The 26,811-nt window shown below is 41.2% G+C and overlaps 1 protein-coding gene across 2 annotated transcripts in view; it reads left to right on the forward strand.

Moving 5' to 3' along the window:
- CFTR (CF transmembrane conductance regulator) overlaps nt 1-19,233 on the forward strand; it is a 203,874-nt gene extending 184,641 nt beyond the window's left edge. For both annotated transcript variants that reach the window (XM_040411444.1, XM_040411453.1), the window contains 4 exons: nt 10,479-10,568; nt 11,035-11,207; nt 11,328-11,433; nt 17,413-19,233. In XM_040411444.1, the coding sequence (XP_040267378.1) occupies nt 10,479-10,568; nt 11,035-11,207; nt 11,328-11,433; nt 17,413-17,619 (576 nt within the window). In that variant the 3' untranslated portion in view covers nt 17,620-19,233. The remainder of the gene's footprint in view (nt 1-10,478; nt 10,569-11,034; nt 11,208-11,327; nt 11,434-17,412) is intronic.
- Nucleotides 19,234-26,811: the final 7,578 nt, after the last annotated feature.

Consider the following 26,811-nt stretch of genomic DNA (forward strand, 5'->3'; position numbering starts at 1 on the left):
GCCTTTCATGCCGCTGTATATACATAAGGCAAGGACCATTCTTTGTTCTGGGTGGTGGCAGATATGTGTGGGCTGGCATGAGGAAATTCAATTACACGTGGTCATCACAGGTGTTGAATTCCTCCGAGATCCATGCCTCATTCATTTAAAAAAATGTGAGGTAGTCCACACTGTTGTGAGCTAGGCGAGTGCGCTTATCGGTCACGATCCCCCCTGCTGCGCTGAACAGGACACTCGACGAGGGGCAAGCCAAGAGTTCCATTGCAAATTGTGCCAGCTCTGGCCACAGGTCAAGCCTGCACACCCAGTAGTCAAGAGGTTCCTCGCTTCTCAGAGCGTCCACATCGGCCGTTAACCCGATGTAATCAGACACCTGTCGATCTAGGCATTCCCTGAGGCTGGATCCGGAGGGCGGCTGTCGATTGGTTGGCTGCAAGAATGATCTCATATCTGAAGTGACCAACACATCTTCAAACGGCCCTCTTTTTGCAGGCGCAGTGGGATTGGTACCTGCACCTGTTTCACTGTGGGTGGAAATTCCTCTGCCAGTGCCCGCAACAGCAGAATGCAGCGTCTCTCGCAGCAAGGCCTGGAAATGCAGCATTCTGACATCCCTCTGTGATGCTGGTAACATGTCCGCCATTTTTTGTTTGTACCGGGGGTCCAAGTACGTTGCCACCCAGTACAGGTCCTTGACCTTTATGCTTTTTATACGGGGGTCTCTCTTCAAACACTGGAGCATGAAGGCCCCCATTTGCACTAAATTGGAAGCGGTGGAGCGTCCTGGATCCTGCTCATTGCCCAGGAGAATGTCGTCGGTCTCCTCCCCCCAGCCACGGACAACACCAGGGATCCCCGAAAAGTTTAAAGCCTGCTCTTCCTGCTCCTCCTCCTCCCCCCAGCCACCATCCTCCTCTAACTCCTCTTCAGAGTCCTGCTGACTTGTCTAAGATGGAGTAGACCCCCCTGGAAATTCTTTCAGCATTGCGACTTCCTCATCTTCCAGCTCCTGCTCCTCGTCGGCTTGATCAATGACACAATGCAATGCTGCTCCAGAAAGAAGGCGTAAGGTACGATGTCACTGATGGCGCCCTGGCTGCGATTGACCAGTTTGGTGATCTCATTAAATGGCCGCAGAAGTCTGCATGAGCAGCCCCTGGCGCGATGAAAAGAAACCAAGTTCATACAGGTAGTCGTTAATGGCACGTTTCTGCTGGAGCAGCCTATCAAGCATATACAAGATGGAGTTCCAGCACGTCGGGCAGTCACAAATCAGACGTCTGACGAGAAAGTGGTGTCGCCGCTGAACGTCAGCAAGGCGAGCCATGGCCATGTAATATCTTCTAAAATGGCCAGAGATTTTCCTGGCCTGCCGCAAGACGTCCTGGACCCCGGGGTATTTAGCAACGAATCACTGCACAACTAAGTTCAGGAAGTGTACCATGTGTCATTTTGCCCTGTTTCAGCACGCTCAGCACACTACTTTACCAACTGTCAAATTGAGCGGGATTAGCCACTGATCGGCCTGTGACCGCAGAGTTGAAAGCAGTGCAGGCACGTCGAATAGGTTTTGGGGAGCTTGGGGGGTGCAGTAGAAGAGGCGGTAGCAGTGGAAAAGGAGGAGTCAGCCGAGGAGGAGACAGAGGATGGAGTAGGAGGAGGAGAAGAAGAGGCTGGCCTGAATGCAATCCGTGGCTGTAACACCAAATCCACATAGGTGCCACAGGTTACATGCTTGATGGCCGTCAGAAGGTTCACCCAGTGAGCAGTAAAAGTTATGTACATTCCCTGCCCGTGTTTGCTAGACCACGTGTCTGTGGTCAGATGTATCTTGGCACCGACACTGTGTACCAGAGATATATTAACTTGCCGCTGAACGTGGCCATATAGTTCAGGGATGCCCTTATGGGAGAAACATTTCCTTCCGGGGACCTTCCATTGCGGTGTGCCAATGGCCACAAATTTTCTAAAGGCCTCCGAGTTCACCAATTTATATGGCAGTAGTTGGCGGGCTAGGAGTTCCGACAGGCCAGCGGTCAGCCGTTGGGCAAGAGGACTATCCGGCGTCATCATTTGCCTTGCGCCAGATGAACGCATTGAGGACATGGTGGAAGGTAGAGTGGAGGACAAATGGGAGGAGGAGGAGAAGGAGCAGGAGGTGAAGTGCCGGTAATGTGTGGCTTTGTGGGTTCTGAACGCATGCTCCCACTGGGCTCGGTGATGGGAGGCCAGGTGCCTTCTTAAGGCAGTCGTCCCTAGGTGAGTGTTGGGCTTATCGCGACTTATGCATTGACAGCACAGGCTGCAGATGGCAACACTATTATCAGCAGCTGACACGTTAAAAAAAAAACACACTGTGGAGCCATGTGCCGGCGTCCTGGGAGCGCCAGATGTGACCGTGCATGGTGGATGGCTCGCTCCAGATACATTTGCAGTCAGCTTTTTGCCTCCTGTGCACTGCGAGTTCTGCCTGCTTCTCCTCATTCTCCTCCCTATCTGCTGCTCCGTCTCTCCCTCTGATCTCCCCTCTTCCTCTCTTGTGGGCACCCACCTGACTTCCATCGACACGTCATCATCGTCACCCTTACCACCACTGACATTACAGATCTCAGAGAAGGCAGCAACAGTGGGGACCACCCTCCTTGGGCTGATCTGGATACTGTCGTCAGACCGCTGGGTGGCGGCAGTTGCTACCTCCTCTTCCTCATCTGATGCCAATAATGGCTGCACATCGGTAAGGTTTGGGAATGGATGGGGAAATAATTCCTCTGACTCGAGTGGAGGGGCTATGATGGTGGTGGTGGTGTCTTTGGGGGTGCACACAGCAGAAAGTGAGGAGGGTACAGATAGAGAGGATGAGGAGGGTGCAGAAGTGGAAGGCTGAGTAAGCCACTCAACCAACTGTGGTGCGTCCTTTGACATAATCGCATGCACCTTCTCCAACTTCCCACTTAAGCTCCGGCCTGGTGCACCTGCCCCGCCCCTACCACCCCTTCGGAACTGCCTGCCTCTTCCTCTGCCTGTCATTTTCAAAATGACCCTGTGCCAAAGTCCCTAGAGAAGAGCAGTATTTGTGGAAGCTGATATATGTCAGGCCTCAATCAGTTGTTAGTTGAAGCTGGTATATTACCCTCAAGCAGTAATTTTGTGGACGCAGGTATATGGAAAACCTCTATCACTGTTTTGTGGAAACTAATATATGGCAGGCCTCAATCAGTTGTTAGTTGAAGCAGGTATATCAAAACCCGCAATCTGTATTTTGTGGATGCAGGTATATGGCAAACCTCTATCACTATATTGTGGAAGCTGATATATGGAAGGCCTCAATCAGTTGTTAGTTGAAGCTGGTATATCACCCTCAAGCAGTACTTTTGTGGATGCAGGAATATGGAAAACCTCTATCACTATTTTGTGGAAGCTGATATATGGAAGGCCTCAATCAGTTTTTAGTTGAAGCAGGTATATCAAAACCCGCAATCTGTATTTTGTGGATGCAGGTATATGGCAAACCTCTATCACTATTTTGTGGAAGCTGATAGATCTCAGCCCTCAATCAGTATTTTCTGGAAGCATACAAATGCACTATAATATACTTTCTATGTTAGAAAGTATGTTATAAGTATATCACACCCCTCTGTGTATCACACCTATCAATAGCACAACGTTGCCAGTCCTTAAAAGGACTTTTGTGGCCCTATTAGCTAGTGTTTGGTCTCCCTAAGTTCCTAACACCCTGTCCCTGCTCCAAAATACAACCTCTCCCTACACTGGCAAAACACGTAATGTAAAATGGCTGCCAGATTGGGTTCTGTTATAGGGTTGGGGTGTGTGTCCATGTGCTGAAACGTCTCAATTGGCTGTCCTGTCCCACCATATTCGGCGCAATTCAAAAGATTATGGTGCACGCAGACTTCGCCATATGTTCGCATGTTCGGCAAATCGCGAACGCACAAAGTTCGCCACGAACCGACCACCAGGGGAACCGCAAGGCCATTACTAGTTAATAATGGTACACACTCAGATTGGGTCACTGTCACTAGTGGAGTACTCAAGGGTCAGTATTGGGCCCTATTCTCTTCAATATACAGTACAGACCAAAAGTTTGGACACACCTTTTGCTTTGATTACTGCTTTGATTACTGCTTTGCACACTCTTGGCATTCTCTTGATGAGCTTCAAGAGGTAGTCCCCTGAAATGGTTTTCACTTCACAGGTGTGCCCTTGTCAGGTTTAATAAGTGGGATTTCTTGCCTTATAAATGGGGTTGGGACCATCAGTTGCGTTGAGGAGAAGTCAGGTGGATACACAGCTGATAGTCCTACTGAATAGACTGTTAGAATTTGTATTATGGCAAGGAAAAAGCAGCTAAGTAAAGAAAAACGAGTGGCCATTATTACTTTTAAAAAATGAAGGTCAGTCAGTCAGCCGAAAAATTGGGAAAACTTTGAAAGTAAGGGCTATTTGACCATGAAGGAGAGTGATGGGGTGCTGCGCCAGATGACCTGGCCTCCACAGTCACCGGACCTGAACCCAATCGAGATGGTTTGGGGCGAGCTGGACCGCAGAGTGAAGGCAAAAGGGCCAACAAGTGCTAAGCATCTCTGGGAACTCCTTCAAGACTGTTGGAAGACCATTTCAGGGGACTACCTCTTGAAGCTCATCAAGAGTGTGCAAAGCAGTAATCAAAGCAAAAGGTGGCTACTTTGAAGAACCTAGAATATGACATATTTTCAGTTGTTTCCCACTTGTTTGTTATGTATATAATTCCACATGTGTTAATTCATAGTTTTGATGCCTTCATAGTCATGAAAATAAAGAAAACTCTTTGAATGAGAAGGTGTGTCCAAACTTTCAGTCTGTACTGTATTTATTAATGATCTTGTAGAAGGCTTGCACAGTAAAATATCAATTTCTGCAGATGACACTAAACTGTGTAAAGTAATTAACACGTAAGAGGACAGTACACTGCTACAGAGGGATCGATTGGAGGCTTTGGCAGATAAGTGGCAGATGAGGTTTAACACTGACAAATGTAAGTTTATGCACATGGGAAGGAATAATGCAAGTCACCCTTACATACTAAATGGTAAAACACTGGGTAACACTCACATGGAAAAGGACATAGGAATTATAGTGAACAGCAAACTAAGCTGTAGAAACCAGTGACAGGCAGCAGCTACCAAGGCCAATAAGATAATGGGTTGGATCAAAAGGGGCATAGATGCCTGTGATGAGAACATAGTCCTACCACTTTACAAATCACTAGTCAGACCACACATGGAGTACTGTGTACAGTTCTGGGCTCCTGTGAACAAGGCAGACATAGCAGAGCTGGAGAGGGTTCAGAGGAGGGCAACTAAAGTAATAGTAAACTGATAGGATGTGGACCCATTAATTTCAATGGGTCCATAAAAAATGCGGACAGCACACTGTGTGCTGTCGCATCAGTATTTCCGTTCCATAGCCCCGCAAAAAAATAGAACATGTCCTATTCTTGTCCGTTTTAGACAATGGATCCGCCAAAAAAACGGATGGCATGCACATGACCGTATGTGTTTTGCGGTCCGCAAATTGCGGATCCGCAAAAAAAACTGATGACATCTGTATGCCATCCGTTTTTATTTTTTTGCGGATCTATTGCCTAAAATGGACAAGAATAGTCATGTTATGACTATTTTTTTTGCGGGGCTACGGAACGGACATACTGATGCGGACAGCACACGGTTGAAATGAAATGAAATGAATGGGTCCGCATCCTATCCGCAAAAAAAACGAATGGACACGGAAACAAAATACATTCGTGTGCATGTAGCCTTATTGTCATACAAGCATATCTGGAATTACCTGCAGAGAAATAAGCAGGCATGTAACAATCTATCAGAATTTATTGCATGCTAGGTGCAGTGTTTGATTTTTTTATAGCTGTAAAAAGTGTGGATACAAAAATAAGGTTTATTTCACACAAAGCAATTTTTGGAAAAACACCACTAGGGTTTTTGATGCAGTCTTTTTTAGACAAAGCCAAAAGAGGATCCATCAGGAATAAGTTTTAGTCCTTTATAATCCTCATTCCTTTTGAATCCACTTCTGGCTTTGGCTCAAAAAAATTGCATTGAAATCTGCTACATAAAGGCCATAATTGATCAAGACTGGTGTGTGCTACGCCAATCTTGATAGGGCCTGCACCACTGGATGAGGCATTTAATTTATGTCAAGGCGTAGGCCTCATCATGAATTAAATGCCTCCTACAGTGGTCCATGAGCAAGTCTAAAATCTAGAGAAGGTAGGTCCTGGGGAGAAGAAGATACTGGCTAGCTTTCCTCTATACCTAGAAGTTATCTCAGCTATATGATCGTGTCTATAATAATAAACTGGGGAGTTTCTTCAATAATCTATCAGGTTTTTATATGAACATTTGCCCAGCACTGTAATGTGCGGATTAGCATAACAGGGTAGAGAAAAAGACTATGGGGCATCCTTACTACTCCTACAGACAGAATAAGCTTAGCCAGGCTGTAGACCTGCACCAGATTATTATCACAGGGGCTCAGGCTGGATGATAAATGTGATGCAGGGAAACACTCTTTTGTCTAATTTTATGTCAACTATTTCTTGACTTACTGCTAAACCACTCCCATTTGGTAAGCTAGATAGAATGGGGTTTTCTTAATTACGCCCCAAAAATTGACAAATTTTGGAGCACTTTACCACAATGTCTAGATGCAGTCACTTTAGTAAATGTAGGTCAATGTGTGTAGTTTTTACAGATTTTCTATGCAGAATTTGCACAGAATATCTGCAACAAATCCACCATAGCTGAATATACTGTAGCTTAAGAAGACCTCTTGCTGATTTAATGTACAGTATACAAGACTCTTCAGTCAGCTGTGTTAATGGGTGGGTTATACGTGTTCTCTGCAACAATTCTTATTGTTTGCTTTAGGCCTCTTTCACACTACCGTTTTTTTTTTCCGTTTTAAGGGGCGTTTTTTGCTTTTCCGTACACGGAACCTTTCATTTCAATGGTTCCGCAAAAAAAAAAACGGAATGTACTCCGTATGCATTCCGTTTCCGTTATTCCGTTCCGTTGAAAGATAGAACATGTCCTATTATCGCCCGCAAATCACGTTCCGTGGCTCCATTCAAGTCAATGGGTCCGCAAAAAAAAACAGAACACATACGGAAATGCATCCGTATCCGTTCCGTTTTTGCAGAACCATCTATTGAAAATGTTATGCCCAGCCCAATTTTTTCTATGTAATTACTGTATACTGTATATGCCATACGGAAAAACGGAACGGAAACGGAAACACAACGGAAACAAAAAAAACGGAACCACGGATCCGTGAAAAACGGACTGCAAAACACTGAAATAGCCATACGGTAGTGTGAAAGAGGCCTTAGTGCCAGTTTTATTTGCTGTGATAAAGTACAAAATGCTTGTTTTCACATTAATGATTATTTGCAGACACAGAAGTTACACAAAAGATAATGTAACATCCCCCATGCTCAGATCAGAACCCCCTGACCTAGGCCCTGATGTATGGTGATGGTCCATGGCTTTTCTGTAACATAAGAAAACAATATTAGAAATGGCACGTGGTAGGTGGTAGGCCCTGTTACCTGGTTTGCATTGAAGTACAGGAGGTCCGAGTTATGCCTTTATTCACACATACAGTTCTTTTCTGTACTGTAGTTCAGAATTACATGAGCCAGCTAAGAAAATGTGAGATACAGCATAGAAACATAGAAACATAGAATGTGTCGGCAGATAAGAACCATTTGGCCCATCTAGTCTGCCCAATATACTGAGTACTATGGATAGCCCCTGGCCCTATCTTATATGAAGGATGGCCTTATGCCTATCCCATGCATGCTTAAACTCCTTCACTGTATTTGCAGCTACCACTTCTGCAGGAAGGCTATTCCATGCATCCACTACTCTCTCAATAAAGTAATACTTCCTTATATTACTTTTAAACCTTTGCCCCTCTAATTTAAAACTGTGTCCTCTTGTGGTAGTTTTTCTTCTTTTAAATATGCTCTCTTCCTTTACCGAGTTAATTCCCTTTATGTATTTAAAAGTTTCTATCATATCCCCTCTGTCTCTTCTTTCTTCCAAGCTATACATGTTAAGGTCCTTTAATCTTTCCTGGTAAGTTTTATCCTGCAATCCATGTACTAGTTTAGTAGCTCTTCTCTGAACTCTCTCCAAAGTATCAATATCCTTCTGGAGATATGGCCTCCAGTACTGCGCACAATACTCCAAGTGAGGTCTCACCAGTGTTCTGTACAGCGGCATAAGCACTTATTTTTCATTTATTGAATCCCTTTTTCATTTATTGAATCCCCCCACGGTGTAATCTTACTACACCTTTACCATAGCTCAAATTTGATAAATAAGAGACAAAACGGATTGCATGGAGTTCCATTACCGTGATCCCTTGCGATCCTAAGAACAAGGGGTCACTGAGCTCCCCGTCTGAATGGATAAGTCATAAATAACTTTCATAGGATAACCCCTTTAGGGACTCCAGTTTCTCATGACACTAAGTGCAATGCCAGCAGTCCATGGTTGCTGGCATTTCTTCTCTCCCTGCGGGCACAGCCACCAACATTCTCACCCTCACCTCTGTGCTGCTTATAGCCATTCCCACCGCCTCTTTCCAGCTCCTGTGAGTTCCTATCAGGCTCCCATATTCTCTGCCCTGCTCTTAAAGAACCAGTGCGAGCACAGGCTAATCGGTCCCCAGCCTCTGATAGCATTCCCTGACTTATATAAGGCACCTTCCCCTAATGGAGGGTGGCTGAGCCATAAGATTCCTTGCTTGATAGTTCCTGTGGATGTGTGCCACCTGTCAGGAGTTCACCTTGCATCACTATGCATTGCTATGCTGGGAGGGTTTCTATGCTGACCACACACCCTTGCTGCTGGACCTGTCAGTCTGACTGGAAACCAAGCCAATCAGGTTTCTGACTCTGTCCAATCCCAGAAGTAGGTGGGGGATTTAATACTGCTGATTATTATCAACATTGCCTGTGATGCTATTTGTATTCAGGGCTCTACAATGTGTGATTTAGTACTGACTGTTCTGATTATCTAACTTCTGGCTTGTTTTTGGATTACCCTTGTAAACACTGGTCCTGCTTATATCTACTCTCTTGGTAATCGACCCTGGCTTGTCTCTATTTTAAGCCCTCATGGACAATATTTATTGTGTCTGTCTCTCCTAATTTTTGACCCTGCTTGCTGACTCCTCTTTTCACCTCCGTGGTCATTCTATCTATTACTAGTATGCCCTCACCAGTAATTTTTCAGCTCCTCAGACTGATCCTGAGTTCCTTGCAGCCAAGTCCATTCTGCGTTGCAGCAGGCTCTGGTGAATACCTAGGGGTAGCCTTAGTTTCACACTACCCGGAGTGGTTTTGGAAGGCAGGTAGAATTTTTAGGGTTCATTGGCTATCGTCCATATAGTGACCCTACTGCTCCCTTACACCACTATTGTGTGTTCTTTTGTTCAGTGCCTGACCTCTGCCTGATTACTGTATTGATCCTATGCCGCCTGTTGTGACCTATTGCCTGTTTTACCATATTGTACAAACTCTGCCTCCCTGTACATAGATGAAAGGGTAAATAAGAGGTGACCACCTTGATAACACCTTTAAGAGTAACCCCAAGTGAAATCTGTTCAGGGATACAGTGAGTCCACACCCATTGTGTTACAACAGTTTAATACATTATTGTGCTATGCTATCAAAACCCATGACAGGCTGCAATTCACATCACAGCCACTGGATGGCCACACATAGACACATATAGGATAAGGGTGTTGTGACACGATATTGAGATATCATGTGGCTTAAAAAACTGGTGGTTATTTTGTGAAAAACATATGAGAACATCATGTCCAGCCAAGAAGAAAGGTAATGCTATGTCCACATCTGCATTATGGCATTCCAATAATCTGTTCCAGCAGAGGAGCAGAATACTGGCATTGCCATATCTGGCATAGCCAGAAACCTCTGCGGCCTGCTGGATCTGTCAGGTTTTCAGCATGAATCCTGGCTTTCTGCTGGAAAATATACCGCTGCATTGTGATCGATGTGATTATATGCTAACTTCTTGATTTAGGAAGAAAAGGAAAGGTAAACATAAAATGAAACATAATGGTAATTCTCTTCCTTGTTTTCTCCGGTCATAGTCATCGAGTTTAAAAAGATGAACTGATATATTTAAATAATTAAGCTGGACACATAAGTAATGGAATAATGGATACCATTTATAATGGAATGCTTAACAATTCTGTTCATTCAAATACAAGAGGAAACAGAATTTGATTTAGTGCAGAATGTGTTGGTTCACCTGCTGTTACATTACACAAGGAAGTTAAATGTCCCATCCTACCAGCACTGATAATACTCTGAGATGCTGAAAAGTCATTCTTATTGACCCTAATTACTCTAATCTCCCATACAGAAAGTTTTCATATTTTCTGGGACATTCCGGAAAAACCTTGACCCTTACGGAAAACACAGCGATGAAGAAATCTGGAAAGTAACCGAAGAGGTAATGCAAGTGGCTTTATGTGCGTGACAAGGATTACAAAATTACTAGTGCTGACAATGGGCTGTATTGTGAACATCCCGACTAAATGACAGACAAATAACAAAGGCTGTTTGCTGGATGTGTGCTTCCATTTCCTCTACATGTCAAAGGACCCAGTTAAGGATAATCAAATGTTCCTTTGTTAAACACAGATCAGGTTAGGATTTTTCATACAGTGGTGCCACCTTGTGGTCCTACATAGTGATTACATGTCCAAATCCAATACACAACAGTAAAGTTATAAGTAATATTTTTTCATTTAATGATAAAAAAGACTTTTAAAAACTGCATGACTTTCATAACTTGTTTTTTTCTTTACAAGCGAGAAAATGCCAAAAACAAAACAAAAAAAGAATAAGTGTGAAAGCACCCTAAAATAACCAACAGAAATCCCGATTTTTTTTAATTTTTTTATATTCATCCTCAGGTCGGCCTAAAGTCAATCATTGAGCAGTTTCCAGGTCAGCTGGACTTTGTGCTGCTGGATGGTGGATATGTTCTAAGTAATGGTCACAAGCAATTGGTGTGTTTGGCCAGATCAGTACTCAGTAAAGCCAAGATTCTTCTGCTGGATGAGCCCAGCGCTCATTTAGATCCAATGTAAGTGTTTAAATTATATATATATATATATATATATATATATATATATATATCAACAGTATACATTTAAAACAGCACATTTTTATTTTATTAATACATTTATTTTGGATTTTCTTACAGAACTTTTCAGATTATTAGGAAAACTCTGAAGCACGCATTTGCAAATTGTACAGTCATCTTGTCTGAACACAGACTAGAAGCCATGCTTGAATGTCAGTTCTTCCTGGTAAGCTCAATATATATTTACTAACAAAACTCGTATGGCCACAATTACAGTAAGGGTAGGTTCACACAGAGTTTTAGGAGGAGGTTTTTAAGCCAGAAATATTTTTTGCAGGGCTGTATTACACCAACAGATTATCTGACAGATATCTGACCAATCATTGGTCAGATGGCCTATTACACACGCAGATCTTTGGTTATACACACCAACTATTGGTCTGATTGGACAGTTATTGGTAAAATAATCTGTTGTAATACAGATCTAAGGTTATTCATGAGCTGGGTATTATTATTACTCTTCAAACATTGTAATGCACTGACTGAGTAACAAAAAATATTTTCTGAAATCTCAGTGTGAGTTCCTTGTAGTCTTGTACAATCCATACAGCAAACTTCAGATTATATCAGTGTTGCTCAAGCTTTTGTTAGCTAAGAAAGTGAGCCTTTGTTCTGTGAACCCAAAGGTCAGCGTGCCATTGCTCTTTGAACCTTAGGAATGGTGTGCAATTGTTCCATGCCATATTCTGTGTAGATAGTTTCAGAGTGTGCTCAGCGACGGCAAAAAATAACAAATAACTTACTTACTAAGCTACACAATGTCTCACTGACTACAAAACCATTTACTGAGAACCGGGAAGTTTCTTTGATATTAATCATGAAAGTGGAATATGATATTTACTTAATTAATCATTACAAGGAGTGTTAAAGGTCATTCCTGACTTATTTAAAAATGTATCTACTGATATGATAGGCTTTTCTATAAAATAGAAAAACAATTGGGAAGGAATTTCTTTCCCCTAAAATGAGGAAATTGGCTTCTACCTCACAGGTTTTTTTTGGCCTTCCTCTGGATCAACTTGCAGGATAACTGGCTGAACTGGATGGACAGATGTATTTTTTCAGCCTTAAAAACTATGTTACTATGAATTGGAAATATACTGAGTGACAGTGGCTCACCTGCATGTACTACCGTGAGATGGTGCTCACTCCAGGGGCAACACCCCAAGCCCGTAAAAGTGTATAAACAAATCTCACTCCAGGGGCAACACCCCAAGCCCGTAAAAGTGTATAAACAAAAAGAAGTAAGATTAGAGAACACTCAAAAATATCAGGAAGTCAAATGGAGTTAAAAATATATTTAATAAACCTTATTTATTATAAAAAAGTAGGACTAAAATGGTCCTTATGAAACACTAGACTGTGATCTTAATTCGGTACTTGTCCTATGGATCCCTGTGTAGATGGTCCACGCGGATATCAGTGCTCGCCCCTTAATAGTGGGATTGTGATATGATACTAAGCACTGTTTCCACCTGGAGCATCACCCCGGTGATGATGGCAGAGGATAATGCAGTAAACTAACAATGCTGTACAATATAACACAAATAATTAGAATTTTTAAAAAAAAAAAAATAAGAATAAAAAATGGTAATGATGCCGATGATAATTTGCCAGATAAAATGTCGCAGCGGAACACAAAGCCGCAGCATACAATGGATAGTTAATTAGGAATCCTCCAAATGATAGTATGAATACCGGGTCCCGCTGTAATACAATATAATAGTTCTCCAAGGTGCAATGAAATTAAAATTTGGATCCTAAAAACAGTACATTAATCCCCTTCAGTGATCACTGAGGAAGGGACCGTAGTCCCGAAACGCGTTTGGTGCTTACAAAAGACAGTATATGAACTCAAGTTATCACATATTTTATGGACATACTACACATCAAACATGTACACCATTGTTAGTTTACTGCATTATCCTCTGCTATCATCGCTGGGGTGATGCTTCAGGTGGAAATAGTGCTTAGTATCATATCACGATCCCACTATTAAGGGGCGAGCACTGATATCCACGTGGACCATCTACACAGGGATCCATAGTACAAGTACCGAATTAAGATCACAGTCCAGTGTTTTATAAGGACCATTTTAGTCCTACTTTTTTTTTTTTATAATAAATAAGGTTTTTTAAATATATTTTTAACTCCATTTGACTACCTGTTATTTTTGAGTGCCCTCTAATTTCACTTCTTTATGTTACTATGAATGTTTAGTTTCATACTAACACTAAAATCATCCAGCAGGCTGTTCTGGCAGAGGATCAGCCTGCCAGACTTCATCGTATCTGGCATAGACAGATACAACCTTTCCTCGAAGGAGCCCTCAATGGGATTTGGTGGGGATCTGACCTGTTTCTGGTGTTAGTGCCAGGATTCGGCTAGACAAAAAACGCTGCTTGCAGTGGTATTTGTCCAGCTGAATTTTGGCACTATCGCCAAAAACAGGCCAGGTCCCTGCTGGCTCCCATTATAGCAAAAGAATCGGGCAAACAGGCTGTCAGTCAATGAACTCTGGTAGGCTGTTCCTCTGCCGGAAGAGCCTGACAGATTGTTTTAGCGCTAGTGTGTAACTAGCCTAACTGCCCTATGGCTTTCAGTGCCATGTCCTGGTCCTCCCTTATGGTCTTTGTTTACATGACTTCAGCTATGATGTGCCCATGTGACCATTGCAGCCAATCACTGTGTCCCGAGGGTGTCACGACCTATTGCTGACCCTGTTGTGCCTGGAGTCAGAAGGTCACAGCAGGTGGTTACTCGCCCGGCTTCAAGGAATCGCTCCATGACCTAGTTGTGGGAATGGATTCCGATCCAGGTTTTCCTGCTTTGGTTTGCGATTCTTTTTGTCCCATTTAGGAATCGGTAGCTTTTCCTTTCAGCTGTTCTTTGTCAGCCACTCCCAGGTACTATATATTCTCCCTTTCTACTTCCCTTGTTGCCAGATATAGACCTTCCTTCCAGATTTTCTATTCTGATCTCTGGTAGAGTTGGAGTTGCTGTGGAGCTGTTGGAACAGTGGAAACTGGTGCTGTAGGATGTCCGTTCTCTCCTGTTTGTTGTCTCCCTTTGGGGATTGTATGTGGTGTTTGTGTTGTTTGTCCTTTCCCTGCTCTTACCCTAGGTGTCAGTGGTGAGGACTAGTGCTCCCATCACCCTACTCACTACCTAGGGCTTATGTTGTGTGCCACAATGTGGCACACAACATGCATGTAATAGTGCAGTAGAGAAAAAGACTAAAGACTAGAAAAAACTAGTACAAATCCTCAGCAGACTATGATGTCTGCACGGAGAAAAATCAATGAAGGCAATATGGCAATGTATACTGACCACAATCCAGACCTCAAAACCAGGCACCACCAGTCCACTCACCAGCCATAGAAAACCTCAGGACTAGATCCTCAACCTCAACTCAAAGCATTGCAAATTTTAATACAAAAAAATAAAAGTTATGTTTTATCTACAATCTAATACTTAAAACATAGTAGTTTAATATATGGCACAAGACTGTTGAGGTAAGTGATTGGTTGCAGTGGTCACTTGGGAAACACAGGCACCTCATAGCTGCAGCCATGTAAACAAGGATTAGATGGAGGGCCAGAGTGCTGCACTGGAAGCAACAGGGGAGTAAACTGGTGAGTTAACCTTTTTTGTTATTTTAGAAAAATACTAGAGGTGGTACCAATTTTGAAATAAGTCAGAGAACCCATCTAACAATTTCCACAGGTCATTGGCAGTTGGATTGTAATATACACTGCAAGCTGACTAGATAGACAGTTTCTATTTCTCACAATTGTTTTATAGTTGACATGAGCATTTTGTCATGTCTAGAAGGTTTGGGGCTGTGCAGCTTGTGAGGATTCTCATTTAAAGGGATTTTCCGAGTGTTTTATACTGATGACCTATCCTCTGGATACCGTAGTTCATCAGTATGTGATCGGTGGGAGTCTGCCCCCACTGATCAGCTGCTTTAAGAGGCTGCAGCTCTCTAGTAAGCGCCGTGGCCTCCTCGCAGCTTATCCTAGGACAGTGAAGTCACATTCATCAGTCACATGGCCTAGGTGCAGCTTAATCACATTCAAGTGAATTGGGCTGAGCTGCGATACCAGTGGACGGTACTGTGCTTGGTAAGCTGCAAGGAGGCCACAACACTCACTGTAGGCCTCTTCAAACAGCTGATTGGCTGAGGTGTTGGACCCCCACTGATCAGATACTAAAGACCTATCCTGAAGATAGATAATCAGTTTAAAACACTCTGAAAACATCCTTAAGGCAATGGGGTCATAAGCTGTTCACACACATAAGATGATCCGCTGATCATTTCAGCTGATCATCATTGCAACAGAACTTTCATAATCTTATGTGTATGGTCAGCTTTAGGCTACTTTCAAACCAAGTGTAGACTCATACACATTATGGGTAAACATCAGGAAATTCTGTAGATGTATTAGCAATCATAGGCTAAACATATGCTAACGGTGTGTCCTTTTTGGTATAAAGTTGACGAGTATACATTAGAATACCTTTACCTTAACTTATGCAGTTTTTTACAATGGGAGTCAATGCAGAGGTATACGACTGTGTAGGCATATAGTTACATATGTCTGGGGCACACGTTTAGTGTGCTGTCCACCTAGCATAGTCTAGTAGCCACAGGGCTGATACACTTCTCAGATGGCTGTAGTGTTGCTGCTTTGTGGGTCAGTAGACTACTTCATTTAATATTAAAGTAGGGGCCACGTGAACGAGGTTGACGTTAAGTTTAATCTCATGAAAATTTATTTTAGCTGTGTTAAAGAGGCATATTTCCACATATATTAACTTGTGCCATTATTAGCCAACTAGGTCAAATAATTGTTTTCCTCTATTTAGAAGTTTCCGTGTTTTATGGACTATATTTTCCATTAGACCTCAGAGCAGACCCCCAAATCAGAGCCCCATTCTTCATCAGACATCAGATCAGACCCTCAAATCAGACACCCATTCTTTATCAGACCTCAGGCCTATTTACCCATATATTAACTTGTGCCATTATCAGGCAACTAGGTCAAATAATTGTTTTCCTCTAGTTAGAAGTTATCGTATTTTTCGGACTATAAGACACACTGGACTATAAGACACACCTATGATTCGGAGGAGGGAAACAAAATATTTTCCATCAGACCTCAGAGCAGACCCACAAATCAGACCTCCATTCTTCATCAGCCTCAGTCAGACCCTCAATTGGAGGCTCACTTTGTGAAGATGTGCCAAATATAGGCACAACTCTATTGTAGGCATGTAGTATGAATAGTGGAGTTGCCCAGTAAGCAGCCGCAGTTTAGGTGCCTTCAGAAGAGATGCCCAACTTCTTTGGAGTGATATGATAAAATCCCTGCTTGATGAAAACGACCACTGCAACTTGAAGATGGAATGAAGACTTCCTTATTGTAGATTATACATAGAAGCAAAGCACTTCAGGGATACAACATTTCCCCTTTTACAGATTACAAATGCATGTATATACGATCTGAAGAAGGCGAAGTGTTGGAGTGGTTTAGGAGTCTCCTGAATATAACTACTTAAAGGGTAATGTGGAGCAGTGGCCATAGTAACTAATCAGATTTATGCTTTATTTTCTAAAGGGCATCTGAAAAAAAAAGCTTGAATTTCATTGTTTTCTATGAGTAACTGCTTTTACCCTTGCACTGGTTTTGATACATCTCCCCATTACCCAACAAGCAAGAATTAACTGATCTTATTGAATAAGAAATGTAAAAAGGCTGGCCAACTTCCAATGTAAGATGTCAAATGCCATATAGAGTCATGTATGCACCATACAAGGATCCATCCATGATTGTATACTCTATGTCCTAATGAAGGCCACCAGCTGCCCTGGTGTCACTGAAGTAAACATACTGGCCTGTCATCTAACATGCCTGTGGGCCACAAGATTGTGGCAACTGCTGTTCCTGGGTACTTTCTATTCTGAGAACATGCAGTGCCTACGCAGATACAGGTATTTAGTCTTGTATGCTTGCACAGAGCATGCATGACTGTATGTGGCATTTTGACAAATTATACTGGAAATGGCCAAATTCCAGAATATTTCTATATGTATCACATTTAAATGTCTGCTTGAAATGTATCCAAATCCTTTTCTCAGGTGATAGAAGAGAATACCGTGCGGCAATATGATTCTATACAGAAAGTCATGAATGAGAAGAGTTTCTTCAAACAAGCCATAAGCCACTCTGATCGCTTGAAACTATTTCCCTTGCACCGCCGGAACTCGAGTAAGAGAAAGTCCAGACCCCAAATTACTGCCCTACAAGAAGAAACAGAAGAAGAAGTACAAGACACACGACTGTGATCCAGCACAATGCAAAAATTTCAAACAAAACATTTCTTCCTAGATGAAGCAAGTGCCCATAAGAACAGAAGAGCCGTGATGACACTCCCTAAATCATAACTTGGTTGTTATAGAGATTTTACTCAAAATTCACTTGTTCCATAGTTTGCAGTCTGTTGCTAAGATGCTACTAATGGAAAACCTTAGGTAAACCTTAGAGAAAACAGAGGTATACTTCATGATCTTATTTCAAGTGATATAGTTATCATGCTTGGTACAAAAGCTATCTAAAGTCATATTTATTGTGCATTCTCTAATACCTGTACATAGCATTACAATCACCAATATAAAAGGTCAAATCTTAGGACAGCGCACGTACAATACTACAGTATAATGTATGTGCATTATCAGTAGTATAGTAAGTTCACAGCAACATCTCCATAAAATACTATCCTGACCACTTATATTGACCTACAATAACAAACCACATCTCTCTGATGAACTATTAGAATATGAAGTATTTTATCATTTCCTACATTTTTCTCTAGTTTTAATTTCCCTGCAATTCAGAAAAAAACATAGGAACACTTTTTTTGGAATATTAAAAAAAAAGTTTTGTTGAAAGTGTAATAAGAACATAAGAATGTATACAAGTACATTATAAAGAGCTCTTTATGCTGATAGTACAATGTAGCTGAGCTTGAGAATTGACTGGTGGATGCACCCTCTAAATACAGATCCTCAAATAAAAAAAATGTCAAATAAGATTGCTTTAAAATTCACAAAATTATTGATACATTCAATAGCATTTACTAGTGCACATTTACTAATGCTGTCCCAGTTAGCGCCGTTGAGTTATAGGAATTATGTATCTTTTTGATGAATGTTTGATTAAGGTGCGCTGGTTCTGTTAAATCAGTAACTGCTGTTCCAGTCAATCTTTTTGGTGAAGAACAATAATAAATCTGTGTAAAAATAAATCTTCTACAATTTTGGTGCAAACTACTACAGAAAACGGGTGCACCAACCTTAGTTAATATGCCCCTTTGTGGTATGTAAACTTTTTACTGCCATATTTTTTTAGTGTTGTAGGTTTTTTAGACTTTGATATTCAAGAGAATCTGTATATTTAAAACAGCATTTCACAATCGAGCTATTCATATTTTTAGCCAGCACATATGTCTGTATTTATTGTATTTCCTATGTAGAAATGCAACTGCAAATGCATTGTATTTAAACTTTCAGTACATTGTAGCCTCAAAATTCCACATTTCTAATTGAATCAAAGATGTATGTTTATAGATTGTTTTAAATTAATTTGGTATAAAGTGTTCTAAATACCCCAAATATATACAAAAAAAGTAAATCTTCAATATATATTATTATAGTATGAAATAATAATCAGAACCACTAATATTGCCACTATTGGAAAAGGTACAGTATTTGAAAAACGGACAGAAGAAACACAGTGAAAACAGTAACATTGCAATTAAAGTGCAAACATTATTGAACATCATTACATTTATCCATGTCTCTGGTACTGAGCCTTTATATTACCATATAGCAGAAGGACCCGGCTTCGCACGGGTATATTTCATCTATTTAATGTAATGTTTCTGTGTGTCCTTAAAAGATATCGACAGTATCCACTATAACAGTGACCTCTACAGCACCCCGCCCCACTGTCTGCTGAGCCGTGTATCTAATCCTATCCTGTGTGATATTGTCTGCTGAGCTGTGTATCTAATCCTATCCTGTGTGATACTGTCTGCTGAGCTGTGTATCTAATCCTATCCTGTGTGATACTGTCTGCTGAGCTGTGTATCTAATCCTATCCTGTGTGATATTGTCTGCTGTCCAAGATGTCCTATCCTGTGTGATACTGTCTGCTGAGCTGTGTATCTAATCCTATCCTGTGTGGTACTGTCTGCTGAGCTGTGTATCTAATCCTATCCTGTGTGATATTGTCTGCTGTGTATCTAGTCCTATCCTGTGTGATACTGTCTGCTGAGCTGTGTATCTAATCCTTGCTGAGCTGTGTATCTAAACATATCCTGTGTGATACTGTCTGCTGAGCTGTGTATCTAATCCTTGCTGAGCTGTGTATCTAATCATATCCTGTGTCATACTGTCTGCTGAGCTGTGTATCTAATTCTATCCAGTGTGATACAGTCTGCTGAGCTGTATATCTGATCCTATACTGTGTGATAAGGACCTGCGAACTGCTAAAAACTGTGATCAGTTGTTATGGAAACCTGGAGTAGGAACTGAAAGCTTCTATTGGCTGATAAAGGACATGTGACTGTGTGTATGGCAGTTGGAAAATGAAGTGAAACAGTTGCAGGCTTGTATTGGCTAATACAGGTAATTTTTGGGGTATATCTCAGGAACGGTACGTCCTAGAGAGTTGAAACCCAGTGACCTCCATAGTGCCCACCCTTTTAACAGTGACCTCCACAGCGCCCGCCCCTTTAACAGTGACCTCTACAATGCCCGCCTCTTTAACAGTGACCCCCACAATGCCCGCCTGTTTAACAGTGACCTCCACAGTGCCCTGCCCTTTTAATGCTAGGGCTACTCAACGACATGTGTTGCGCGACATTTAGTTTCAACAACTTTTATAATGATAGGCTATGGTGTTGCACTGCGACATGCTTTGACTGCGACACGACAGTCGCAAAAATCCATCCAAGATGCATGCATGTAGCAGCGTAGTTGTGCCCTATGTGTTGTGCGACTTATTGTCGTCCTGTAGCCCTATCCTAAAGCTGACCTACAGCAATGAAAAAAAATGGCTGGGTTGTTTTGAAAACCTGGAGTAAAACCGTGTGTATGGCAGTTGGGATTTGAAGAGAAAGACTTGCAGGCTTGTATTGGCTAATGCAGGTCATTTTTGGGAATATCTCAGGAACAGTACATCCTAGAGAGCTGAGACCCGGTCTAAAACCTTCCTGTACACCTGATGTACCTGTGTGCAACATTTGGTGAAGATCGGTTCAGTCGTTTGGTCGCGCATAAAGAACAGACAGACAGACAGAAACTGATTTTTATATATATAAGAGATAAGGGACCTTTTCACTAGGGGAAGTCTTTAGATAATAAAGGAGAACTTAATGTACAGTTGTAGGGGGAGGTGACTTGAATTTCTGCAGGAGCAGATAGATAGATAAAGCAGGTTCCCATATCTTATCCAAATTGAGAATGAAAAGCTATAACTTGATCCTGAAGTGGAATCGTGTGATCACAGGAGCATGGGCTCTTATTCAGGTAGTCTATAGAAGTTATGCAACAGTATCAATATAATGTGAGCTAGCAGGCTTGTGGAAACAATGACAATGACTGGGTTGCAGCTCCCGTGACATGGCAGACAGTGATAACTGTTAGAGGATAAGGAGACTTTGCAAGGTACTAAATATGAGGAGTAAATTGCACTGTGAATTTTTATATTTTTCACTTTAGGTACAATTTCAAATGGTTTTATACTATTAGAATAAATGGTCTACTTTTTCTAAAAGCAGTACCACTCTTGTTTTTGCTTCATCTGGTAAATTACATATAGGCCATTCATATTATGAAATTCCTTCGATTAGGAATACAGGTTTTGTGTTTTTATTGTAATATGGTTTTACAAAATAACAGATTAAATTATTATAGTAGAAACTCATCTGTTAAAAAATCTTCTGTGAGGCCTTAAATTCCTAAAGTTAAATCCCAACTCAACTTGTAATAACAGGAATCATAATAATAATAAGGGATATAATTGCTTCTAACGTGCTGCTGATGGTTTTCCATTACAATCATCTGTTTTGATGCCCTCCATCCCTTCCTCCTCCTTTCAATGAGCTGTTTTTTTTTAAACGGAGTTAGGATATAATTTGGAATTCCTGGCCTTCACAAAAAAAGAAATCAGCTCGATTTGCTATAATTACAAGTCAGTGTAATCCTCAGGATTGCATTGTGAAAAAAAAACATACTCGTGTACTCCTCGTTGCTCCATTCTAGCTCCTTTTCTCCATTCTGTGGTCTTCCTGTCCTATAAACTTCCAGGTGGGCAGTGTCACATGTGCCACTGCAGCCAATGACTGGACTCAGCAGTGCTGTGTCCCAAAGTGGCTCGTAATCCAACAGTGATGTGCCACTTTGGGGACTCATCACTACTGAGGCCAGTCATTAGCCTCAAAGGTTTACAGGACGGGGACCAGAAGAAAAGTGAAGGGGGTGAGAATGGAGTGCGGGGAGAAGGTATGTATGATTTTTTTAAACAGGTACAAGGCAGTGCTGCCACCAGTTAAAAATGGCCTAACACTGGACAAGCCCTTTAAATAGTAAGGCTTTGTTTTTTGGTCGGTGATTTTTCATAAGTGATGGCCAGAAAAAGGTGTGGGTCAAAAGCATAGACAAGATAGAAATATTTCTATTGTACCTTATCTGTGTGTAGCTTCATTCATCCCAGGTTTTGGTTATTAATCATTGATGAAAAACATTGACCAAACTCTGAGGTGTGAATTAGGCCAGAAAAAGGATTTATCATTATTTAAAGGGGTGTTCCAATTAGCAACATTGATCACCTGTCCACATGATAAGTGTACGATTGCTGAAGTCCCATCAGTACCATGATAGAGAATCTAATGGGTGCGTTTGCATCTTCCATATTATAAAATATTCTCTCCTAGCATTAGATACTTTGAATTGTTTTATATGTGTTATTATTATATAGACCACAAACATCATTTTTAACATTTCTTATTTATTTTTGAGGGACAATTGCACTGTGTTAATTACTATATATATATATATATATATATATATATATATATATATATACAAATAGTTTTGTATACTACAATTTTGCAGGTTGCAACACGTTTTCTCTACAATCTAGTATTTATTTCAATATTTTTTTTAATGTTTCTTAATATATTTAAATGATTCAATAGTGCACTATGTCAAATAATATATTTTGGTGAAGTAAAGTGTATTCTACTCAAATTATGCCATGATTTAGATGCTCAATTTTTTATGTTCTATTTTTTGGTTGTGTTCTTCATTTAACGTACAATTAAACATGAATCATTGCTTTGATTTTAAATAGATAGTTGCTAGTATTAGAATTGTAACTACTGCCAAATTATTCTTCAGTTTGCCAATTATGGGAATTTATGATCTATATTCAGTTTAAACACTGCCTTTCAAGAATGTCATTGTTATATGTATATTTGCTATTTATGGACATTTCAAAGCATTGTGTTAATAAAGAGACATTACTTTGTGTACTTTTTTTGATGGTGGTCCTTTAATCAATTCTGCTGCAGCACATCAGCCAACATTTAATAATTGGCATGCACTGGAGCTGTTCAATACAAGATTTTAGCAAAACGTCTGGGTCAATTAAAGAAATTGACCCAGCATTTTCCTGAGGAGATCTGTCATTAATTTATGCTGCCCTTAGGACACCATAAAACTGATGACAGATTACCTTTAAACCTTGCAGATTTTTTAGTGACTGATGCTGTATGGTAAATATTAAGCACCTACAGACTGTCTAGTCTTAATTGCGGTGCATTTTTTGGTGCAGAATGACACATTTAGGCCACTTTTATTCACCCTTTAATATGAAAACACACCCCTTTTCCGCTAAGCTCTGCCTCTGAAATTCTGCCACATTGTTATTAGTACATCTCCCCAAATATTAGTTGTTGGTGAGGATTGTTAGTTAGTTTAGGAAACAAATGGAAAAGGCAGGAATACAATTTTTTGTATACTTTCTGAACATTTATACAAAACCAAATGCCAGAGAGTTTGGTTTTGTTTCCCAAAAGAACCTTGGTTTAGGTTTATGAGGCTAACCTGTAGACACCATATTACATTCATTGTATCTTGTCTCCTGTTTTTAGCAAATGAGTAAGTAGCAAATTGGTACAATGGGAAATTCCTTTTACTTCTGATGGTGGTGCTCATCAAAAAAAAAAAATCCTTGATCATTACAAATGTTACCATCTGGGATCAGAGACTAATAGCGTGCACTCTGCTGCCCTTCTTCCTTGTCATACACTTTGATGTGCTGTCTACATATGCTGTCCTGTGGCCAGAGGCTAAGCGTCTATGGGCCACCAGGTGTGCACTGTCTAACACTGGCTTTGTACCTTGTCTTGGGCATTGTCATGGAAACACCATAATGATGTCACTGACAAACACTAACTACGCTTTTTTGATCATATTGGTGCCCATTCACCCTTTGTAGTGACCTCTGTAATTATTTGAGCATAGCAATTAAAGCTTTCCAGGAGCAAAATATTCACAATGACTACATATCAGACAGCTCTCCAATTGACTCCATTTACTATTTAATTCCACTAGGGTGTTACAGAGATTCATATAAATGCTACAACTAATGTTGTCAATGCCTATTTTGCTAAAAGTAAGTATCATTATGCAACCTACAATGTTGCAGTATTGGGACCTTGGACCTACCAGAGAAAATTATTCTGGTGATCTACCATCAATTTCTTCATGTCGCTCAATTCTCCCACCAGAGTAGAATCACAGTTAATGGGTCCACAATTTCCCCATTCTCATCTAATGTCTTTGGATAACCTTTACTTTTGCCCTGTCTTTTACTGCACACATCCAAGGCCTTACCGCTTCCTGCCACCTCAAAGTAAAAAAAAACATTTTTCAAATCTGCTCCTTCTGCAACTTCAGTCAAAAAAGGCTTGTGCATGCTCTCATAATTTTCCGCTGAGACTACTGCAACATCCTTTTCTGTGGACCACCATTTAGTTCCTTTGTACCCCTTGAGTCCATTGTCATCTCTGCTGCCCAGTTAATATACCTCTCATCTATACCAATCCCATCATTAGCTACCCACTGTCAAGCTTATTTGGTTCAAAACATTAAAGTGCTAGTGAACTAATCTAAGTATCTTGTGTAGTGCACAGGAGGTCAGTTTCTCTATTCATTCCTATGAAAATCTTGATGTTAGTCCCATATGAATGGACAAACTGAATTTCTGTTCATTGAAGAGATGCTGTGGGATCCAGTGAGTCTCATTCAGGGGGCCCATGATATAACTGCCAAAAGTAACAGAGGCTGAAAACACATCAGTAAATTAATATGTATACCAGCACATCTACAAACACAGGAGAGGCAAAGAAATGATGAGAGTGCCTCTTTAAGAAAAAGATCAGTGACAATGCTAGAAGCCATTGGATTCTGTAGGCTCTGTGAACTGCCACCTTTTGTAGAAGGTCAACACAATGATTTTCCTTTAGTAAGCAGGCAGGATTATAAAAGAATAAAGTAAACATTATTATTAGCATACAACCATAGCAAACACTGTCACAGTCATTCCATTAATTTATAAGAGGTCACATGGAGATTATCTAAACTTGATTTTCTGGAGAGGCCTTAAAATAAAGGCTAGGTTCCAGACACGTACATTATTGCAGCACACAAAGTACACTTTGTTTAAAGTTTTAAAGGAAACCTGTCATCACTTTCTAAGCCTATTTATCCACTCACTTTTCTATAAATACTTTTTAACACATTAATAATGATATTAAAATCAATTCTGAACCAACTATCAGTTAAGAGACAAACCTAAAATAAATGTTCCTGCCATACTGTATATGTAAATGCACCTTAGATGAGTCCTGTCTTCTCCATGTTTCCGAGATGAGTGCAGCCATGCCCACAAACGAATAAGACACACCCTCTACAATTGCTCCTCTCCACCTGCGCAGCATACATTATATGATCAGTGTGAGATGAGGAGTGAGGTGACTGGTTCTGCACATGTGCGGGATTTGGGACGTGAATTCAGGAGGAGGGTAGGATCTTTAGATTCTGTCACTCATGTAACGGCAAGTATGGTTAGGAATGGAAAGTGATGAGGTAAGCATTTAATTTACGTTACTTGAAAAAAGCAAAAGTGGACTGTAAACACTCTCACACCTGAACAACAAGAATATTTATGCAAGAATGCTGTTTGTTGACTTCAGCTCAGCCTTCAATACAGTCATTCCCTCCAAGTTGATCACTAAACTTGTGGATCTTGGAATCAGCAACCCTATCTGTAACTGGATCATGGACTTTCTAACCAACAAACCACAGCATGTTAGATCAGGAAATAACTGCTCCACCACCATCACACTCAACAGCTCTGTGTGCTGAGCCCGTTCTTCTACTCCCTTTTCACCTATGACTGCAGGCCTAGGTATGGATCCAACTCCATCATCAAGTTTGCAGATGACACCACAGTGATCGGTATCATCAGTGACAACGATGAGTCTGACTACAGGGAGGAGGTAAAGCACCTAGCTGTGTGGTGTGCTGACAATAACCTGCTCCTGAATACCAGTAAGACAAAATAGCTCATTGTAAATTTCAGGAAGGAGAAGAAGAACACCCATGACCACATCCACATAAATGGCACGGCTGTTGACCAGGTTTCCAAATTCAAGTTCCTGGGGACCCACATCTCTGAGAATCTGTCCTGGTCAACCAACATCTCCAGCCTGGTCAAGAAGGCACATCAGCGCCCATTTTTCTTGAGGACACTGAAGAAAAACCACCTGTCTGCTGGCATACTGGGTAACTTCTACCGCTGTGCGATAAAGAGCATCCTGACCAACTGTGTCACAGTCTGGTATGGGAATTGCTCTGTTGCTGACCGCAAAGCACTGCAGCAGGTGGTGAAAACCGCCCAACGCATCACAGGGACTCCACTTCCTGCCTTTGCGGATGTTCACAAGAAGAGATGTCTACGCCGGGCACGCATCATTCTTAGGGACTCCTCTCATCCTGCCAATAAACTCTTCCAGCTCCTCCCCTCCAGAAGGCGCTACAGGACCCTTCAGACTAAAAACTGCAGGTTTAGGAACAGCTTCTTCCCCACAGCTGCCATCCTACTGAACTCATCCACACTCACTTAACCCTCTACACTCCTCCTCCCAATGACCATGATCATGACTGTCATTCATTCTCAACATTCACTCTAAGTTCACATTGGTTACTGCTATAGTTTGGGACACTTGCTATAGTTGGGATACTTGTTCATAGAACATCTGTATATTTGCCAATTTGTATAGCAATATAGAACAGTCTATCTGTATATACACTCACCTAAAGAATTATTAGGAACACCATACTAATACGGTGTTGGACCCCCTTTTGCCTTCAGAACTGCCTTAATTCTACGTGGCATTGATTCAA

This window comes from Bufo bufo, chromosome 1 (assembly GCF_905171765.1).
Source record: "Bufo bufo chromosome 1, aBufBuf1.1, whole genome shotgun sequence".
NCBI classification, from domain to species: Eukaryota; Metazoa; Chordata; class Amphibia; order Anura; family Bufonidae; genus Bufo; species Bufo bufo.